At 46.2% G+C, this 19,438-nt stretch overlaps 2 protein-coding genes across 2 annotated transcripts; one reads left to right on the top strand and one right to left on the bottom strand.

Moving 5' to 3' along the window:
• Positions 1-143: 143 nt before the first annotated feature.
• Positions 144-15,327, bottom strand: LOC135806014 (E3 ubiquitin-protein ligase TRAIP-like). The gene is made up of 16 exons (XM_065320145.1): positions 14,888-15,327; positions 13,658-13,682; positions 12,889-13,033; positions 10,122-10,161; positions 9,300-9,427; positions 8,970-9,064; positions 8,583-8,696; positions 8,042-8,129; positions 6,993-7,082; positions 6,700-6,782; positions 6,246-6,461; positions 5,157-5,217; positions 4,336-4,372; positions 4,056-4,105; positions 1,811-1,870; positions 144-596 (listed from the first exon to the last, which is right to left on the bottom strand). The coding sequence occupies exons 1-16, from the start codon at positions 14,946-14,948 to the stop codon at positions 432-434; spliced, it is 1,458 nt and encodes a 485-aa protein (XP_065176217.1). The 5' UTR covers positions 14,949-15,327; the 3' UTR covers positions 144-431.
• Positions 15,328-15,484: 157 nt separating this feature from the next.
• LOC135807149 (histone-lysine N-methyltransferase SETD7-like) lies at positions 15,485-17,251 on the top strand. The gene has a single exon (XM_065321179.1). The coding sequence runs from the start codon at positions 15,832-15,834 to the stop codon at positions 16,915-16,917; it is 1,086 nt and encodes a 361-aa protein (XP_065177251.1). The 5' UTR covers positions 15,485-15,831; the 3' UTR covers positions 16,918-17,251.
• The last annotated feature ends 2,187 nt before the right edge of the window (positions 17,252-19,438 follow it).

Raw genomic sequence — 19,438 nt, forward strand, 5'->3', positions numbered from 1 at the left:
GGGGGGGGGATACTGCGATCGCTTAGTGTTCTACTCACCAGCTCTTGATAGCTGAGGACTCAATAGAACTCAGTCACCCTTCACAGTATCCAGTGGTAAAGTACACCATTCATAAACGTTATCCAGCCGGAAACAACAAGCAATCATGGACAAAGGCTGGTCTTCCGGCTATATAGCAGACCAGCGCCAAACAGTGAAAGGCACTTTGCCAGACACACAGGTGTAGATCAGGAGCCGTTGTCTCAAGTGGTTCAAAATTAGAGAAACAAAATAATACAAGGCACTATGTGTAGCATTTGCTATGTTCACAGCCAGCTGCAAATAACAGATAAATTGGATATTCAAGAAGCACAGAATGGAAATTAATGAAGATTACATGCAATGTTATCCTATGTGTTACCGTTAGGTCGTCAACACAGCTTCATAAGCCTTCATTTCTTCAGGAAAAGATTGGGCAGCGGTGGTGCATTCTCCTTATAGCTTCTCTTCACTGATGCACTGGTGCCCGTTGGTCCTGCTGTAGGTGCCTTAGGCCGCGACAGCACCTTCTGTCCAAACTTTAGCGATGATTTGGCACTGGAATCTTTGGCCGCCAGCTGGAAATTGCTGAGTCAAGGAGTCAGTTTTACTTGCAAAGTTGCAGCACATGTTTTAGCTCCACTCTTCACTGTCACAGTGTGCTGCTTTCAAACACTGGAATAGAGGCACTATGTGCATACACTGGAATAGAGGCACTATGATACGGTGACTATGTGCAAACACTGGGATAGAGGCACTCTGTGCATACACTGGGATAGCGGAGGCACTCTGTGCATACACTGGAATAGAGGCACTCTGTGCATACACTGGAATAGAGGCACTCTGTGCATGTCTAGTGGCATGCTAGCTACACCAAACCCAGGCGCCGAAAAGGTGTGCGTCGTTCTGCGTAAGACCTTGCAGAATGCCCACTCCATATCTCCCACAACGCCCACTCCATATTTGCCACAACACGCACTCCATATTCACCACAATGTGACACGGGAGGCCGAGGAGAGACTGTACCCAGCTTCTAGCCCCCAGCTGTACTTCAAATATCCCCCAGACATGAAAAGCATTCGTGAGCAGAGGATTCGTTGATACAGCTGTGAAACACCTGTACCTTAGCACAAGCGAGACAAATCATCAAACATTCACCTTTCCTAAACTATGCACAGTGCGGAGAAAGCAACAGGCATAGTTGCTGCACAAGTAAGGCAGTTCATTGTTAGACAGTGTCCAATACCAGCAGATACAAGCCCTACTACCGTATTTCCGTGCATATAAAGCCATGGCATTATATCCGAATATAAGGCCACGCTCACTTATAACGCCATGGCGTTATAAGTGAACAAAACTCAATGTGGAGGAAGTTGCATCTGGCGTTAAAGGCGAGTTTCAATTCTTTCAGCAAACCTACAGTAGCGGTGATTCTCTCTGCATGTAGCCATGTACCCATCCCCACTGTCGCATGCCATACCGCCACCACACCTTCACACAAGTTTACATTGGGCATTTTTTGGCATGTACGCGTCTCTCACTTTTAGCGCCATGGCGTTAAAACCGAGGCGGTTTTCTCCAAATATTTGGTCCAAAACAGCGATGTTTCACCTATAACGTCATGGCTTTATATGCGCGGAAATACGGTACGTAGAGTGCTATGGCCCATTCATGCATATCCCATAGCCAGGAATGAAATTTCTCTGGCTACAGCTGGACTGCACCAGAATGACCCGGGGGAAAGATGGCAATGCACACACAGGTGGGAAGAAAAAGAGATCAGTGTGGATACAGGCATATGAAATTTGCTCTGGCCGCCGAAGCCATTGTAGCCTTTCCGTATGGTCGACATCTGGCATGTATAATATGCACAAAAAAAGAAACAAGAGTGCCACTGACCGCATAATCCATCCACATGTGTTCACAAGTTGTTGGAATTTTGCTATTTTTTCCAAGAAGCCGTAACGCACTCATTTTGTGCCGCATTTGCACTCTTTGTGATGTCAAAAGAAACAGGAAAGACCCACTGTCTACCCTTTGCCAAAAACCGGAGTGCAATTACTCGAATGAGGCTTGTTTCGCACAGCATACCGGTACGAATAATTTGACAATCTGCCGTCTTTCAGCATTATCCACACTTGCATTTACGTGAACGTGTAAGAGGCTGTACTTCAGAAGACTTGGATAAAGAAGCCAAGGAAAAGGCTAGCATAAATAACACTCAGCGGTACAAGATGGCTACCGGGAGCAGCTGCATGTTGTTTTTCTGACAATGACAACACTGGACATAAAATGCACGTATGGTAGGGACTCTAATGCCAAAAGCCTTGCCAAACATTGATGGAGAGAGAACAATGATGCACACGCTATGAGAGAGCAATGTATTACAAGCTGTGAGAAAACATTATCACTACGACCATTGCACAATAGGGTCAAGCTACAAGTCGACGACACATACACTTATTGGCTCAGTCTCCCGCTCCAACCAGTTGGCATGTAGGCTTCAAAAGGAAGAGAGCGGGTTCCTAAATTTCGTTGTGGAAAGTGGTAGAGTAGAACCCGGGTTAAGGGTCACTTGGCACGTACATGTACATGGTGCGGGTGATCCTTCGGAGCCGGGGGGGGGGGGGGGGGGTCACTTGGCATGTATATTGTGCGGGTGATCCTTATACCGGGATTTAATTTCCGGCCCAAGGGGGGGTCCCCCGTCGGTTTCCGAGGAAGCCGTAACTTTTTTTCGCTCCAAACTATTTTTCCGGGGTCCATCTACTCACAAGAAGTCGTTTTGCACATCTTTTTGCCCATCCCTGTACACCTGAGTCCAGCTATGTCCGCGCAGAGTTAGGTGGACCCTTAACCCGGGTTCTACTCTACATGTGTACACACGATGCAGATACAGGTCGTCCCCCATTAATACGAGTCCGGTTAGTACATACACCCCGTTAGTACATAAGAAATCTCAAGTCCCGGACGAAACATGGTCACTTCCATACAAATTTTGTCGGTTAGTACATAATTCGTTAGTACAGTCAACTTCGCTAATAACGACTGCGGATATAACGACAATTCGCGAATAACGACATAAGTTTCATGCCCAGAGCACATATAATGAGACTTCGGGTATAACGACACTTCGCGAATAAGGACACTTTTCTGATGCCTCGCAGAGTGTCGTTATAAGCGAAGTTGACTGTACATAACATTTCTCCGTACCCGCATGCCACCTACCTCAATAGTACATAATTTGTTGGTCTTTTGGCCTTCCAGTGGAGGCACATCGTGTTCTAGTTTCTACTTGTGGACGCAATTAGCTCAGAAATCAGAGCGCAAATCACAAACCGACAAAGCTCTGTTTTTTTCGAGTGACTATACTGTCCCCGGGGAAAATTGCGATTCCGCGGCCGCGTTTTTTCCCGCGTTTTTGTGATTTTTCAAAAGACCGTGTTTTCCGCGATTTTCCCCGCGTTTTTTGAACTTTTTTGTTGCACTACACGTACACACAGTGCACTGTTCGGTCAGCAACGTCTCATCGTGGCGGCTTTTTACTCAAGTATGACGAGTGCTTACACCAGAGACTTGGAACTGATTGATTTCACTACATACTCACTGAAAATTGCCGCACATCAATATTATTCACCGCATATTTACCGCAAATTCACCGCAAATTATGCCATATTATGCCGCGTTTTTGCGATTTTTTTCCGCAATTTTCCCCGGGGACAGACTATACAGGCGCGGTTGGGCATGTATCATGCAAACTGTAGAATCTGAGCTAACTGTGACCGGTATAACATAATTTTTATGTTATATCGAGGGAATCAAGAATATCTCGCTGCCTAGTCATGGTAGCAAGAAACACTCAGAAAAGTAGAAAAAAGTGAAAAATTCTGGTACACAAGCAAGTTATGTACACTTTCGTTTAGTACATAAACCCCGTTAATACATAACATTTGTCAAGTCCCAGAGATTATGTATTAACAAGGGACAACCTGTACAACCCAATCACTGTGTAAGGAGGTGAACACAAATAACCTTACCTGTGCGGACGTATGTGACTTTACGAGAAGAGCTTGCATGTGCGCTGAGTCTGAACACACATACACACACGCGCGCGCGCACACACACCAAGACGTGTAGGGAAATGAAGCAGCAACATGGAAGTGCGCATAAGGAAAATGTAAGATGCACTTCAAAGTGCGATGTCATGACACACACACACACACACACACACACACACACACGCGCGCGCACACACACACACACACACACACACACACACACACACACACACACACACAAAGCTAGTACGATTCTTACCTATGCTCTTGACGGGCAAGGCAGCAGCACTGTCCACCTGAACAGGTCAAGAGAACAGGAGATGTGGCAGTTGAATCAAGTGGTAGTTCAGAATCAGTAAAAGTATTTTTAAATAGCTACACCTTGTTACAGCAATGCATTTCCATTCATATTTTACTAACTAAACATTCTCCAGGGAAGCATTGCATGTCCTGTGCTCTCATTCTTCATTACAAATGCCATGTTTCAAGGTGGTGGGTCGGGTTCAAACGACGGAAATACAAGAGCCAAGGGCGCGATGATCACTTCCTCATGCCGAGTACAACCAGCAGCAATAGACCGACTGCCGGTACCAAACAAGATTAGTATGAAGCACATTATGTATGCCAGAAGGGTCTTATGGGGTTATTAACCGTTAAAGAAATGTACCGCGGAGAAACAACCTTACTTGTCAAGATAGATGTAACAACAATATGGCATTTTAAAATAAAGGCGCGGTCATAATTATCACAAACATTGCAACCAAAGTAGTTATGTGTCCAGAACGTTTTCTACACATTTTAATACACAGATTTTATCTTGGCTAGAAGATTGCTGCCAAGTATCCGCTTTACATGCTTGTCTTCTGCGCTTTCTGATGTGCATCAGCTGTACAGCTGTGAAGCGGTGCATCATTCATGACATATCCCCCTCCCCCCCACCCCCTTAATCCAAAGAGTCACTGCAGAACAGCTCCCATCCGGGCAGCACGGGTTGTGCCGTGCGTGGTTTGACAATTGCGTCTACAGCTACTGGCCACCTAGTATCAGGAGTACAAGAGACTAGACCAGTGAAACAATTACCTTTCCACACGCCAGCACATCCGGGCACACGTCTTCTTCGTCACCGCGTACTCGGTCAGAGCTGAAAGGGACACAACAGAAAAGCAACCAAATACTGTACAAACGGCGAGGAGACAACAATTTGATAACCGCAATCAACAAGACAAGCTGAATCGATATTTGTTTATACTTTATTCATGCAATGTAAAACGGTGGAGAATATGTGCAATAAAACGATGAGATTTCGCTACCGTGGTGGACTGTTAGTCATAACTAGTAACTTATTGGTCTTTTCTCTTTACTCATGATATTGGCTCAACATCCGAGTTTAAATAAAACGATGAAAGCAGGAAGAAATAGTGGAGGGAACAATTAAGATTCGAACAAGTTTTCGTACGACACTCATCAGGAATCGTTGTTGTACTAAAGGACACTGAAACACAATTGAACGACTATAGAAAACGTAAGTTGAGAGAAATAACACCAATAACAATAGCATTGGAATATACAAGTGCGAATTTTAACAATGAAAGCGAGAGCAATCACAAATGCATGTGCTAACAGTTAACTTGCAAATGAAAAAAAAACAAGAGAAAGAGAGGAGGACAAAGTGATAATACATAACAGCAGTACATTTCACCTAGAACACTAAGGGCCAAGCTTGGCCACACCAAACACGACACGTTACTTGAACAATTTCAACCTAATTATACTATCCTTCTGTACACACAAATCAGGTTGGTACAAACGCTGATAAATATTAATGGCTTCCAAAACTTTTAACTGTAGTCCATAAACATGACGACCATGGCACAATACAGTGAAACAAGAGTCGGAATACGAATTACAACAATCAGGACTAGCTAGCAGATGATTGTACACTGAAGACTTTCTACTACAATTTAATTTTTCTACTACAATTTCTAAAGATCAGTCGAGGAAGTGAACTGCCTGAAAAGAGAAAAAAATGCTAGACCCACCAAGGACTCGAACCCGGGACCTTGTTTGTCATGAGCAATGCTCTAACCATCTGAGCTGCGAGGCCAGGCCGAACCTAGAATGCGCTAGGGCCTGGGTTAATGTACTCTTGGTATAACTTATAATTATTACCTTTGCACGCCGTCTCTAAAGGATGATCCTTTCTTGCTATGAGGATCATTCTGATCGTAGACGGAGGTCGCGGATGAAGTTTTGGACATAGGCTTCTTGGGTGGTGGAGATGACTCGTGTTCGAAGTCATCATCGAGAGGTGAAGTTGGACCAAATGAGACTGACTGGGAAGGAATCAGCTCAGGAGACACTGGCCCTGGGTCAACAGACGTTGGCCTGCACATACAACAGGGAGAAAGACAAGATAGCACATTAACGGTTATGTGCTAGCAATCCACCACTGAAGAAACATTGACAATTGGGAGATAGCAGCAATACTAGACAGTGGTGTTACATGCTACAGTATATGCATCATGCATTTCTGATCAAGTAGAGGACATACAGTATGGACTATGGCAAGACACATGGCACGTAGAATGTTTACATCGTTGTACCACCACCCCGAGAAGCATACCGTTTACGCTTTGTCGCTGACTTGAGGCCAGAGTCCATGCTGATAAGCTTGTTTGCCAGTTTATCCAGTCGAGCGCTCAACACCTGCAGTGAATAGGTACAATGCCAGGGCCAGATTCAAGAACTGTTCAGCAGTGTGCTCAGCTGATCAGAGTCAGAGGTACACACATTCCCATAGCCTGGTCATAGCAAAGCACACGCACACACTGCAATGCACAAGCAGCACTCTAACCTGTATTTCACAAACAATACAATCATGCAGAGCGGCATTCAGGACACCCGTGATAGACTTACATCCTTTTCCCCCTCCAGAGAGCGGACTTCTCCCTCGAGGCTCTCGCGAATGGCATGCGACTCTTTGAGTTTTCTCTGACACTCAATAACCTGTCATGAACAGATCAGATGCAAAAAAAAGGTCAATAAGCTTTGAGTTCTTGAATCGTGGTTTGACCGTATTGTCCAATGGTCTTGCCAGGATCGTCATCGACATGCATGAACATCCGCCAACGTCCTTCACAGCTGAGACTTTCAGCTCATGCTTATCTTGGTTGCCCTCACCTTCCTCTCCTTATGTTATTTCTATAACTTAGAACCTTCCAAGTTGGAAGGCTGTTGGAGTGCGCATCCAAGATGTGCTAGAGCTGTTAGCCAGCTAGTTGTAGAACGTCAGTACCGTCGGTCAGTGCCGTGCAATGTTATCGCATGAGCTGATTTTTTAGTAACTGGTGGTGTTAGTGGACAGTATAGCGTAACTTGTAGTTCCTTGGTCTTTCTCTTTTGTATAATTAATTAAACATTGGCTCTCCATCTGAGTCAATAAGCAGATAACGCAGCAAGACGATGATACCAATGTAACCATGCAAACCGGGGGCTTGCAAGATCCCTATGAGCACCCACAGACCTTGTTCACGCTCCAACGGTCGTGACTTACATGTACTCACAAGCCATGGACAAAGTCAGACTTTCTAGCAAAAAAGATGTTTTCTGAAATTCTGTAGAACTATAGTGTACATGTACAAGCAACAGTACTCATTGAGAAGCCGGTTTGTACTTTTAGACACTCCAGCTCAACATGACCACTGATCCCCTCTACATGTAGCTCAGCATGTATTGCCTTGTAGGCCATGAAGCGTGCAAATAAATCATGCCCCAAAAACGTTCCCGCTGGAAGCCAATCCTGGCCTTTCTCAGGTCATGGGATCTGCACCATAGAGGAAATGTTCCAGGGACCCATATGAAATTGATAACCAGGCGTTCGCTCAAACAAATAGGACATCCAGGAGCCTGGATATAACGACCTTCCATATAACAGACTGGGAAGTTGTTTTTTCCGCTAATCTAACCTTGCTCTTCTCCACTGCCAGCATCTTTGCCTGCCGATCCTTCATGTTACATGCATCCTTGTGACTGGCTCTAAGGCGCTCAAATTCCCTGCACAGCGACAGAAGACAAAGGAATGCACTGGACTGTGTTATGACAATTCGAGAGATCAAATAAGAACTTGTGAATAGCAACTGAATAGAGCGGTTGTCAGTTGACAAACCCCCTTTTCTTTATGATGCAGTAGCATGACGTCCACCACTTTCTTAGTGTCAAATGAGAACACCAAATCTAATGGCGGTGCAGCATGCATGAACGTATGATATCATGGTTGTACTAACCAGTCCGGCCAAGGCCAGACCTTGATTTTTTTTAAAGTTGACCCATCCAATTCATGTAAAACCATGCTTTCTTCCCAAATGCCATCCTACCTGGAGGCATGGACACGGTTGGGTTGAGTGTACTGACACAGATGATAAATACGGGTACAAGTACTCAAGTATCCTGATGAAGACACAAGAATTCTCGGAACTAAATTCACTTGACAATAGCCCTGAGGCTTACTTTTTTGTTGATACAAGGAATTTAGCCAGAGCTTCGGTGCTGTTTTCGCAATTCTTGTATTGCTTGACGACTTCGGCTACGTCCGTCACGGAACCTTCTATCACTGTTGACATGCTGTATATAGACAGAGCACATCAATACACAACACACTGCATGAAGTGGACTTGCCTACATCAACACACATCCACAGCTTGTATGTAACTAGCACAGCTGTCACTACATGACCAGTCGCAACAATTCTTATCCATCACTATCGTAATACTCGGCTTCCCACCCATCTAACAACAACACAGCTACACGCATACCCCCCCCCCCCCCCACACACACACACAGCTATGATACTGTCCAGAGGCTCGGGCGCTGCGATGTACAGCACCAGTAACTAACCTTTCAGACGCCTCCAGCTGGACTGTTAGAGACCGGACCTGCTCAGCCAAAGCTAAATTCTTCTGGTGCATCATATCCGCGCGGTCTGCAGCTTTCTGTGCAGCAAGGTACAACACGAAACTAATGATCACTTCCCGGCTCAAGTAAAGACTCAGCCAGACTGACATTTCTACACCCAGAAGTATGCCAGCACCCTCACAGATCACAGCGCCAGATACACTGCAGATTGCATAGTCACAGCATGTGATCACTTTATTTGCCATTTCCCCGTTTTACTTCAGTAAACTCAACAGCACATAGTGCAACTACAAACAAAAAGAAGAAGCTCACCTTCAGTTTATTCGCTTCCTTGCGCAGATCCGATATCTCAATTTGATCCACTTGACGATCAATCATAGTCTTGTCGTGCCGATCATTTACCTCCTTCAGATCATTCTCTAAGACTTCTACCTCTGCCTCTGCAACAAATAATAGAGGTAAAAGGTAAAAACAAAAACAAACAAAAAACACCACCAACCTGGGTGCTCGACACACTCATATAAAATAAACAATGCTGTAAAACTACCGTACCATAACTGTGCTCTCCAGCCGACCTCGACACATTGCCACAGCACACCATAAGCAAAGCGACACATCCGTTGGTACTGAAATCCTTCATACAGCTGTTTCGAGTATAAAACTCACGTCAGTGAAGGAGAGCGCTGTTATTGTAGTGGTCGATGAAAAACACTATCAATTTTTTTTAACAGCCACACCAACTGGACACACACACTGACACACACACGCGCGCACACCCCCTTGGACCCTTGGACGCCCATCGCCGGAGGCGATGATAGCGATGCTACAGCAGAAGCCATAGCAGCTTGTGCTGGGATTGCACCATTCACGCGCGCACACACACACACACACACACACACACACACACACACACACACACACACACACACACACACGCGCACACACACACACACACACACACAGACAAAAGATGACAGGCTGTTTCTGTTGCAACTTCAAGTGTCATGCACTAAGCTATCATCAGACAGCTTTGACATCGCTCTGCACTCTGGGACCTAGGAGTACCCTATTCGAGCTGCCGACCCTGGCCTGAATTGTGTCATGGTTCAAAACATACAAATGTTTTGAACTCACCCAGAGCCTGGACTTTCTCCAGCGTGCGCTTCAGCGATCCCTACGAACAAACAGAAACAAAACGGGCTATTAAGCAATAGCCGAAGGCTAACAACACCATTACAAGCAGGGAATAATTTACTTTCAGTCTTTTGCATAGCAATTTTGCGACGCAAAATCAAACTTGAATACTGTAAAAGCCATATATATAGATATAACGAAGTGCTAACTCTAACGAGTTAACGAGGAGAAATCTGTCGTTAAAATAGAAATCGTTATACAGAAATCGATACGTATACTGTCCTATTGAGCGTTGAGAATGAGTGAAAATCGCTAGTAACAGCAGTAACGATGGGCCACCTTCCAAGCTCTCTCCTTCAAGATCCGAGTGGTCGTCTGTGAATGAGGTCATTGTTAGACAATTTATACCTCAAGTAGGACCTTTGTATTCAGAACTAAGCATCGGAACGCTGCAACTTCCTGACTTTGCAGTTATCACGGAAGTCAGGTCGCATCGAGCCGGCAAATTATCGTCAGAGTCGCCACCCGTCCCTCTCTCTCTCCTCATTGTCAACGAGAATGGTGTATTTACGTTTGAAGTGCTGCCTGGAGGCATACATGAAAGTGGCACATGCACTGACGACAATCTTAATGTACTAGTACCCTATTCGAAGGGTATGTTAGTCCATGACAAATCCTCTTACAAGTTCTGCCCAGGAATTCTGTCGTACGATGAGTCTTTTGCAGACCATGTCAGATTCGTTCCCCACAAGCTACATCGTTGCGGCTTTCCGTCGAAGCAATGCAATTCCATGACCTGCAAAGTGTTGTTCCAGCTGGGCCGGACTGCTCCCATGGAGAACCGTGTGCTCGAGTCAGTGACATGCACAGAGTGCAAGCGATTCGAGAAGGAGCTAAATGCATTGAAAAAAACTACCATGGATAGGTCTGCTGCACAGCAACAGCAACAGCATCTAACACGCCCAGTAAGTTTCTTTCGCCGAAGAGTCAATCTACGCGCTTAGCAAGCAGCCGTGAGAAGCGATGGAATCTCACACGTGCCCTTGCCAAGTACCAGCACTTGGCCATTACACTGTCCGAGAAACAATCGTCGGAGCTACCAACAGGCGTGCAAGGTCAAAGAGAAAGACTTCCGCCATGAGCTTGACGACGTTGTGGAAAGTGAAGAAGAGGACAGCAACTCGTGTCAAGTGTTAAAGGATGCATGGCAGGCTGACAAAGCTGCTTGGCAATATGACCAGCGAAGAAATGAAGATGGTTCGCATCGCAACCGGTGGAACATGCTGACACACAGGGTTGTGCTGGCAGTATTTACAAGGAGTAGAGCAGCCTATGAGGCACTTCGAGGATTTGATATATTGAAGCTGCCAAGCATCAGATCCCTGCAGCACATTACAAGTGCCTAAATCGACGAGCCTGGCAAGTGAGATGGAAGCATCCAGTACCAGAAGGCCAGGTACGATGTCCTGAAAGCGGAGAAGGCCAAAGAGGCTACTCCTCCTATCGGCGAGGGAATCCTCATCTGCGATGAAGTGAAAGTCATCAGCAAGGTATTGTGGAATTCCCGCAACGAAGAGCTGTATGGGCTGGCAATGACAGACACTGACATGGCCAGTCTGTGCGACGTGTTTTCAGACCTCAGCGAGAAGAAAACGGACCGCACCGAGTACGTCCTCCAGTTTGTCTGGCGAGACATGACTGCCAAGTTCGACGTATATGGTCCGTAACGTTACTTCACATCGCACTCCTCCCTAGATGCCAAGTTCACATCGGCGTGTCTGCTGGGAACGCTGCGGCTACTGCGTTGCCACCAACCTGTTCATGATCAAATCCATGATGGGAATCCGTGGCTCATTTAGCGTCGAGGAAGTTTGTTTCGAGGTTATGAATGTTTTCTACTCTAAGTTGTAACAGCGCAGCCCCCCCCCCCCACACTCTGTTTGCACGCCCCCTGTGAAAAAGTGCCCCCCCCCCCCCCCCTACTAATTTTCTTCGATGTTCGTGTTTTTCATGCAATTCAACGAAAATGCTGTCGAAAGTCACTATTAGATGGTTCATAAAGGCACATTTGTCCGGGGCGAAGTCGGGGATTCGCCCCATACGTTGCATTTAGCGTGGCAAGACAATATTGGAAAGTGGAAAAATGGGATGCGGGGTAACTGTTTCCCATGCCCGCCCCCTACTATATTGACCTGGCTAGAACCCTGCATGGCATACACAATCCTACAGGAACATGCCAATCACAGGGTATGTGCAGACAATATAATACATGGCACACATGAAACATTGACATGCCAACCCAGTTGTTTCAGATAGTTCATGGGTTGATTGGTGTCAACCCCAACCCTTGACATGCACTCAGCTCTGAGAGACTGAAGAGACCCCCCAGGCACATACAGTACTGTCGGAACGGCCAGGCTAGATTTTCACCAATTTTTAAGAGCGGTCTAGGCTGGATGTTTTGCAGATAAGAACGGAAACCGTAATGTACACAGTAAAGTACACTCAGACGTATAACTCTGCATAAATCTATATGGAAGACTGTACCATCCAATAAGAACGAAACTGCTGTGTTCGCTAAAAATAAGAATGGGCTAGGCTAGAACCCTGACCCCCCCCCAGTTCTTCGGCGCCTGACAGTACTGCAGTTATATCACTTATACCTTCCCATCCTTGGTGCTCCAGTAAGAAAACCACAAGTCGGTCGAAAACACCTGAAAAAAATCAATGTTCTGGTACTGCTAATCATAAAACAGCAATGTGCTACCTTGAGTTCTTCAGAACCCATGCTGGGATCAATGTCCACGTCAACATGTTCTTCCACAAACAGGCGGATCACTTTAGCGGCTGGACATGCTCGTCGACACTGCGGGCAGCTGGATGGTTTCTTCATCTCCAGCCAATGCGCGAGGCTGCAATACATATAGCAGATCACAGTCATGCATCATGCTTAGCATGACATACAGCACTATAGGACACACGTAACCATACTGAAGTAACATTGTGCTGTCCAAGCATTGCCAAAATCATCTTTCCCGCCGCCTTGTCACGATAAAGGTGTCTTGCAATAGGCACAGGAGCTGAATCACTGGGATCTGCCAAATCACAAATAGCGGTAATAAGTAGATAGCTCTTCCAGTGGAGCTTCACCAGTAGCCCAGCTTGGGCATTTAGTATTTTACCAGGGATTTTACCCATACACAACTTGAGCTAGGAGCAAAATCTCGCGTGCCAATAGATCTATGCCGTTAACACTGAGTTTCTCTTGGGAATAAGATGAATATCCAGTCAGCTCTTGGAACATTGGAAGACAGGAGTTACATGGTTTCTGCATTGAATGAGCATGGACACCATGAATTGATGAATTTGGCACAAAAACAATGGGGGAAGAATAAGTTTGAACATGGCATGCAGCTTCATTCCGCCCGAATATGTATCACACATTACCAACAGCTCATGGAATATGCGGGACTGCATATTCCGGTACAATGACTACATGTACATGCATATGCATTGCTACATGTACACAGCCTTACCAATCATAATGAAAAATGTGACCACCTGACAGCTGAACGGTTAGGGATTTCGTAACTTGGACTCTGACAAAAAGGCAGCATAACCATGCAATGGGAAATGCAATACCGGTAACAGACTATTCAAACCTATTGTGATAAACTAACACCAGAATGTAGTTGCATCTAGGGAGATGACTTGGGCGAGTGGAGCGTGAGGCTGCTCGTTCCAATTGCCCCAGGGCAGGGGTAACTTATGCATGCTCATGCATGGCATTGCTGGTCTGGATCATGTCGAGGGTCGGCAAGTCATGGCACCACATGTGGCATAGATCACTGATCATGTAGAAATCCCAAAGCTGGGGCTGAAACTGACATCACTTCGGGCGCTGTCGTCTTGTGATATCTCCCTAGATGCTACGCATCGCCAACACATGTGCTGCGCTGTCACAACTTGTAATGACACAGTGTACACAAACCCCCATGCAGGACACCTGAAAAAAGGACGCGTTTGACTCACTTGAACTCCCTGATGTGCTGTAGCATTAGCATTAGGTCAACGAACAACATACATTAGCTTGGAGTTCAAGCGAGTCAAAATGACAGGATTGACTTTGCAAGGGCCCAAATCGGTGAAAAGACTTTGCATCTGTTCTAGAATCATGAACATACATACACACACGCACACACACCACACACACACACACACACACACACACACAAATACACACGCTCCTAAGGATTCGGGATCGGCAAGATATGTTCGGCTATGTCCCCGGTTGCTCCAGTCGGATTGGGCGCCACTCCACTTTAGGACTGCAAAGTATAGCCGTTGCTCTGATCACCCGGGGAGGGAACAGCTCTCAAAGGACCCTTGGGATCTGAGCTGCTGCCGGGGTGTGGTCACCTTGCGTCCCAACGCTACCTATGTAGAGCACATGGCTATATCAGCCTGTTGTTCTCTACCCATACCCCACCGCCACTGTGTCCCCAGCCGCAGCCAGATTCAACATTTTACAGCTGTTTTAGTTGAAGCAACGCGAGTAGGCAGCTTTCCAAATCCCACACCGTAGATGCCCACACCGATGCTTGCGACGAACAAAGCACCGCACCTTCTGTTGCCAACACCATTGGATTCAGCGCTCTCGATTCAAGTACTAAAGGCATGACTGAAGGCCATGCTTCTTCTTTTGTAAACAACAGCATTGTTCGGTGTTATTAGCAATTTACAGATAAAGAGAATGAGGAGGATACATGGTGCACAGCAGAAGTCCCTGGTCAGCACCTCTTGACACACTGGACAGGAGATCCTCATGTTTATTTCCCAGTTAGTATGCAGACGACTTTTAACCTACGTCATCTTCATCTCACCGCATTGAACTCCAAGACTTGTAGATATCCACAGTTGAGTATCCAGTAAATGCTACGCTCAGTCAGAGACTATACAGTAAACCAATTTTTGCTCCTTGCAGCCAATGCATAGATTGATAGAGCTACAATGTGAGGATAGAGGGTGAGGAAGCGACGGATGGGTATGAGATCTGTACGATTCCGCTCTCACGTGAGTTGGCTTCATCCACGAATGCCAGTGTAGTTCCTTCGGTTACTGGGTATAGCAACTGGGTTTTAGCTGGTATCAGTTCGTCTTCAACTCCTTTGTTCTATGCTTGCAAACAACACACGATTGGAACCAATTATTTTTGCAATCAACAAAATGCGCTAAACTCGAGTTTTTTCAATCTCGCGCGCTTTCGATAGTTGCCTGTTGCTTTGACAACGCAAGTGCACGTGTGTGCACGTGCACGACTGCATGCATTGCATATTGCAAGGATCGTTTTCAAACTACTTTTCGATGTTTCCAAGAGTAGATAAACAGTGTTTATCTACTCTTGATGTTTCTCAGTTTTACACTATTTACTTCAAGCCACATGTACAGTAGGACCAGATCAAGTGTACGTTACAGAAATACTTGTACTCGTATTATTTTAGTACAATTGCAACCCAGCTGAGAGTTCCATTCAGATTGCAAGAGTTCCTGGGAACAATTCCGGAAATTTAATTGTACAGGTTCCATTGCCCAGATTTAGAATTCTGTAAGAAAACGTGCCTTGTTGGATAGGCACCACTGGCAAACACAGTCAAAACGAAATTGTTGACTGGGTTAGCGGAATAAGCAAACCCTTTGGAATTTCCAGGCCATGCCCGCTAGAAAGAAGAAATCCAAGCCGATCAGCAGTGGCTCGAAGGACTCGCAGGGAAAACTGCATGGCCGCGGGACAGAGCGGTTCCCGTCCGGCGACGTATTCACTGGGAGATACAAGCATGGCATAAAGCATGGCAAGGGCATGTGGACATTTAGTGATGGCAGCCGCCTGTCTGCCACGTTCCGTGATGATGAAGCACACGGCCAGGGCACGTATCAGTGGCCAGATGGAAGTCAGCTTGTTGCTGCATACTGCGAAGGACAGCTGAACGGGCCAGCCATTAAAACTGACGGCACCGGCGACGTGGAATGTTCTGGTAACTACGTGGATAGTATGCGTGAAGGCCGCTGGTATGAGGTGGTTGATGAGTATGGTGCATTTCTACTCGGTCATCTTTCTAGCGATGGAGACTGGACGGGTGAGGAAATTGCGTACGTTTACCCAGACAAGCACCATGCATTACTGGGACAGTTTGAGGATGGCGTTCTTCAAGAAGCTGCCCATGCTACGTGCTCTGGTGACTCCGTGGAGACATTTGCTATCGTAGCCGATAGCAGTTCTAAAGTTCAGATGAAAGCATGCATGTCCACTGAAACGCAGATCTGTGAAAAGCCTCTCATCCCGGATCGATATGAGAGCGCCACAGCATACGTTGCCCCATCACAGATTCCAAATTCTGGTGAAGGTCTGTTTGCCAAGCGACAGCTGAAAGCTGGAGAGCTTGTGGCATACTACAACGGCGTTCGGCTAAGCCACTCCACGGTGGATAGCCGAGACTGGAGTGAAAATGGCAACTGCATCTCTCTGGATGACGACACGGTGATTGACGTGCCACCAAATCTCTCCAGTACGACAGTTTATTGCGCCACTCTTGGTCACAAAGCCAACCATTCGTTCACACCAAACTCGTGCTATGCGCCGTGCCCTCACCCAGTGTACGGTGAGATCAAGTGCATCCACACCATAGCTGATGTAGAGGTGGGAGAAGAGATAACCGTACATTACGATTATAATCACATATCGCAGGATGGCATGGAGAAACCTGCCCCGGACTGGTATCTAAACAGCAAGCCAGCTTGATATGTCCTGCCCCTCTTTCTCTCTAGCATGCATTGCAGATTATCATTTAATTCATTTTCATAATCTTTATCTTGTTTTATAAGGCCTATATCTTGTTTTTTGTTTTTTTTCTCATGCAAATATTTTCCGTTTTTGGCCGGAATCAGCGGCACCATCTTGTGCTGAAACGGCAGCGCAGCATTGCCTGTTCCCATGACGAAGTAAAATAAAAGAATATTACTGTATTCATGAGCTGTGCTCGTTTAGCGAAGTGTCAATATCCGTGCGAGTTCACGTGTGCTGCTTCACATTGGGATTCTGAGCTGGCCCATAAAAATACACCAGTCATATCCAAGTTGTATGTCATTGAGCTGTGAGGCATGCAGTCATTGTCAATGCTCACCTTAAAGTGTCTTTATACCCGAAGTCATATACATGTATGTATTTTTTTCTACAAAATCCACATTACAGTCAAACCTCGCATAACCGCACACATCCGTTTTCGACAAAAATATCCGGATAGGCGAGGGAACAGGATAATCGAACACACATACGGTATGTATGCATGGCATATGCTGCAAATCGGTAACCAACGATTTTCTTCCGGATGGCGAGGGATGCGGATAAGCGAGGTCTGACTGTATCTCCAGACACTGGGGTGAATAATGGAGTGTGGTGGTGGGGCCCATTAAGCTCAGCCGACCAGAGGTCTCCGCTTCATTACAGTTAGATGGGAGTTTGCTCTGGGCATGGAAATTCTGTCGTTCTTCGCGAATTGTCGTTATATCCGCAATCGTTATTAGCGAAGTTGACTGTACAGCATTGACAATAGTTTGACTCACACTTAGTGCCGCTAGGGTTTACCGGGTGTTAGCGGCCGTCGTGAGTTCCCTAGCTTTGGGAACGGACACGATAATTTTTTTTTAATAATTTTAGTGTAGTTAGAGCAGACGCCAAGCCAGCAGTGCCTAGGTCGGGATACTGTTTTGACCAGGGAGTAGCACTACTCCCTGGTTTTTGGCCTCACATAGCCCTTGGATTAGGGTCCGGCGGATTCTGCCGGCAGAAAAATTGGCAGAATTCGGTACTTTTTCTGGTAAGTTTCATGCATGTTTGGTATGTGGATAAAGAAATGGAGCAGAATTCGAGGAATTGCCCGCCATAAGGTTTGTATGGTTCTGCCAATTTCACTGCTTTTCGAGCAGAATCTGCCACCTTTTCGAGCAGAATCCGCGGGTCCCTACCTTGTTTGTTGTTGTTGTTTGTATTCTTTATTTTAATACCTTGGATACGATATTCACCGAGCACCGTAGTGCCGCGGGAATCACCCCTGTTCCGTGTTTTCAGTTGAAGTCACAGTTGTGCATAGAACAGTGACTGTGAGTATGCCCAAGAGCCAATCTGCCGGAGCTTCTCAGTGTTATCAAGAGACCAAAAGCTCCAGACTTACTCTTGGTCATACTCTTGATGTTAAGTTATGTTATATTGTTATCTTTGTTAAATTTTTACTTCACCTGCATACGTTCCTGAGGCATTGCTGCCTTCTTGTTGTGGATCATGAATATGATGCCACAGCTCCTAGGCTGTGATGAAATAATCAGTGTACTCTTGGCCGTGTGAGGCTCGTTCTGGAGGAGTCTGGTTAGTCAGGCGAGCAATCAGCCGCGCGAAGATCTATTCCAAGCCATAGTATGGCTGGGTTAGCAAAGTAGTCATTGGCTACCCCAGCCATAATATTGCTTGGAATAAAATTAAAACTAAAACTAGCGTGCCTCACAGGATGCACAGCTAGCGACGTTTTTTGTAATACCGGTAATACACTAACCCACAATATCGGGGGGGGGGGGGGGGAGGGGGAGGAGGGTGTCTGGTTTTAGCAAGGTGCTGATCGCCTGTGGCGTCCCGGTTTTCAGATATAGATGTCATGTTCCCACTCTATTCGATCCAGTCCTCCTCCTCCTCCTCCCCCTCCTCCTGCTCCTCTCCTCCCCCCCCCCCCCCCAGGTTAGCTCTGTGTAGCCAGACAGTGGCGCCTTTCACTCGCTGCATGTTGGCTGCTGCGCCATGGTAGATTACCAAGAGTACTCTTGCTAGTACCAAGAGTACATAACCCCCCCCCCCCCCCCCCCCCCCCAGAGTGTGCAACTCCCACATACCCTGCTGTCCCGACAGAATTTCAAGTTGACGTCATTATTTATGACGCAATGCTCCTTGCACCAGTGATTTACAACTTGTGTACGGGTGTCAACGCATCACACGTTTTTCTTTGCAATAATTTGTACAGGATCGATCGGCTTCGGTCAACCACAGGTTCCGGATTCGTCTGATAATCCGTGTACAGTGCGCATTGCATCATCAAAATGACGTCAACTTGAAATTCTGTCGGGACAGCACCCATAGTGGAGTTGCACACTCTGGGGGGTTATGTACTCTTGCTAGTACTGATTAGCCAGAGCCAGTCATTCACTTCATTCTTACCCTATTTTAGCACCTTCACTCCTCAGATCGTGGGAAATCTACTCGCTGTCAGTCTTTCTTCTCT

The sequence above is a fragment of the Sycon ciliatum genome, chromosome 1, assembly GCF_964019385.1.
Source record: "Sycon ciliatum chromosome 1, ocSycCili1.1, whole genome shotgun sequence".
In the NCBI taxonomy this organism is placed as follows: Eukaryota; Metazoa; Porifera; class Calcarea; order Leucosolenida; family Sycettidae; genus Sycon; species Sycon ciliatum.

Bases quoted from the DNA above. Each gene is read 5' to 3' on its own strand.
- LOC135806014 (XM_065320145.1), bottom strand. From the start codon at position 14,948: ATGAGGATCTCCTGTCCAGTGTGTCAAGAGGTGCTGACCAGGGACTTC. The intron at 13,034-13,657 runs GTAAGGCTGTGT...TATGTATTGCAG, and splicing joins CACATTTTTCATTATGATTG to CCTCGCGCATTGGCTGGAGA. The intron at 8,130-8,582 runs GTAAGCCTCAGG...GTCGCTGTGCAG, and splicing joins TTCCTTGTATCAACAAAAAA to GGAATTTGAGCGCCTTAGAG.
- LOC135807149 (XM_065321179.1), top strand. From the start codon at position 15,832: ATGCCCGCTAGAAAGAAGAAATCCAAGCCGATCAGCAGTGGCTCGAAG.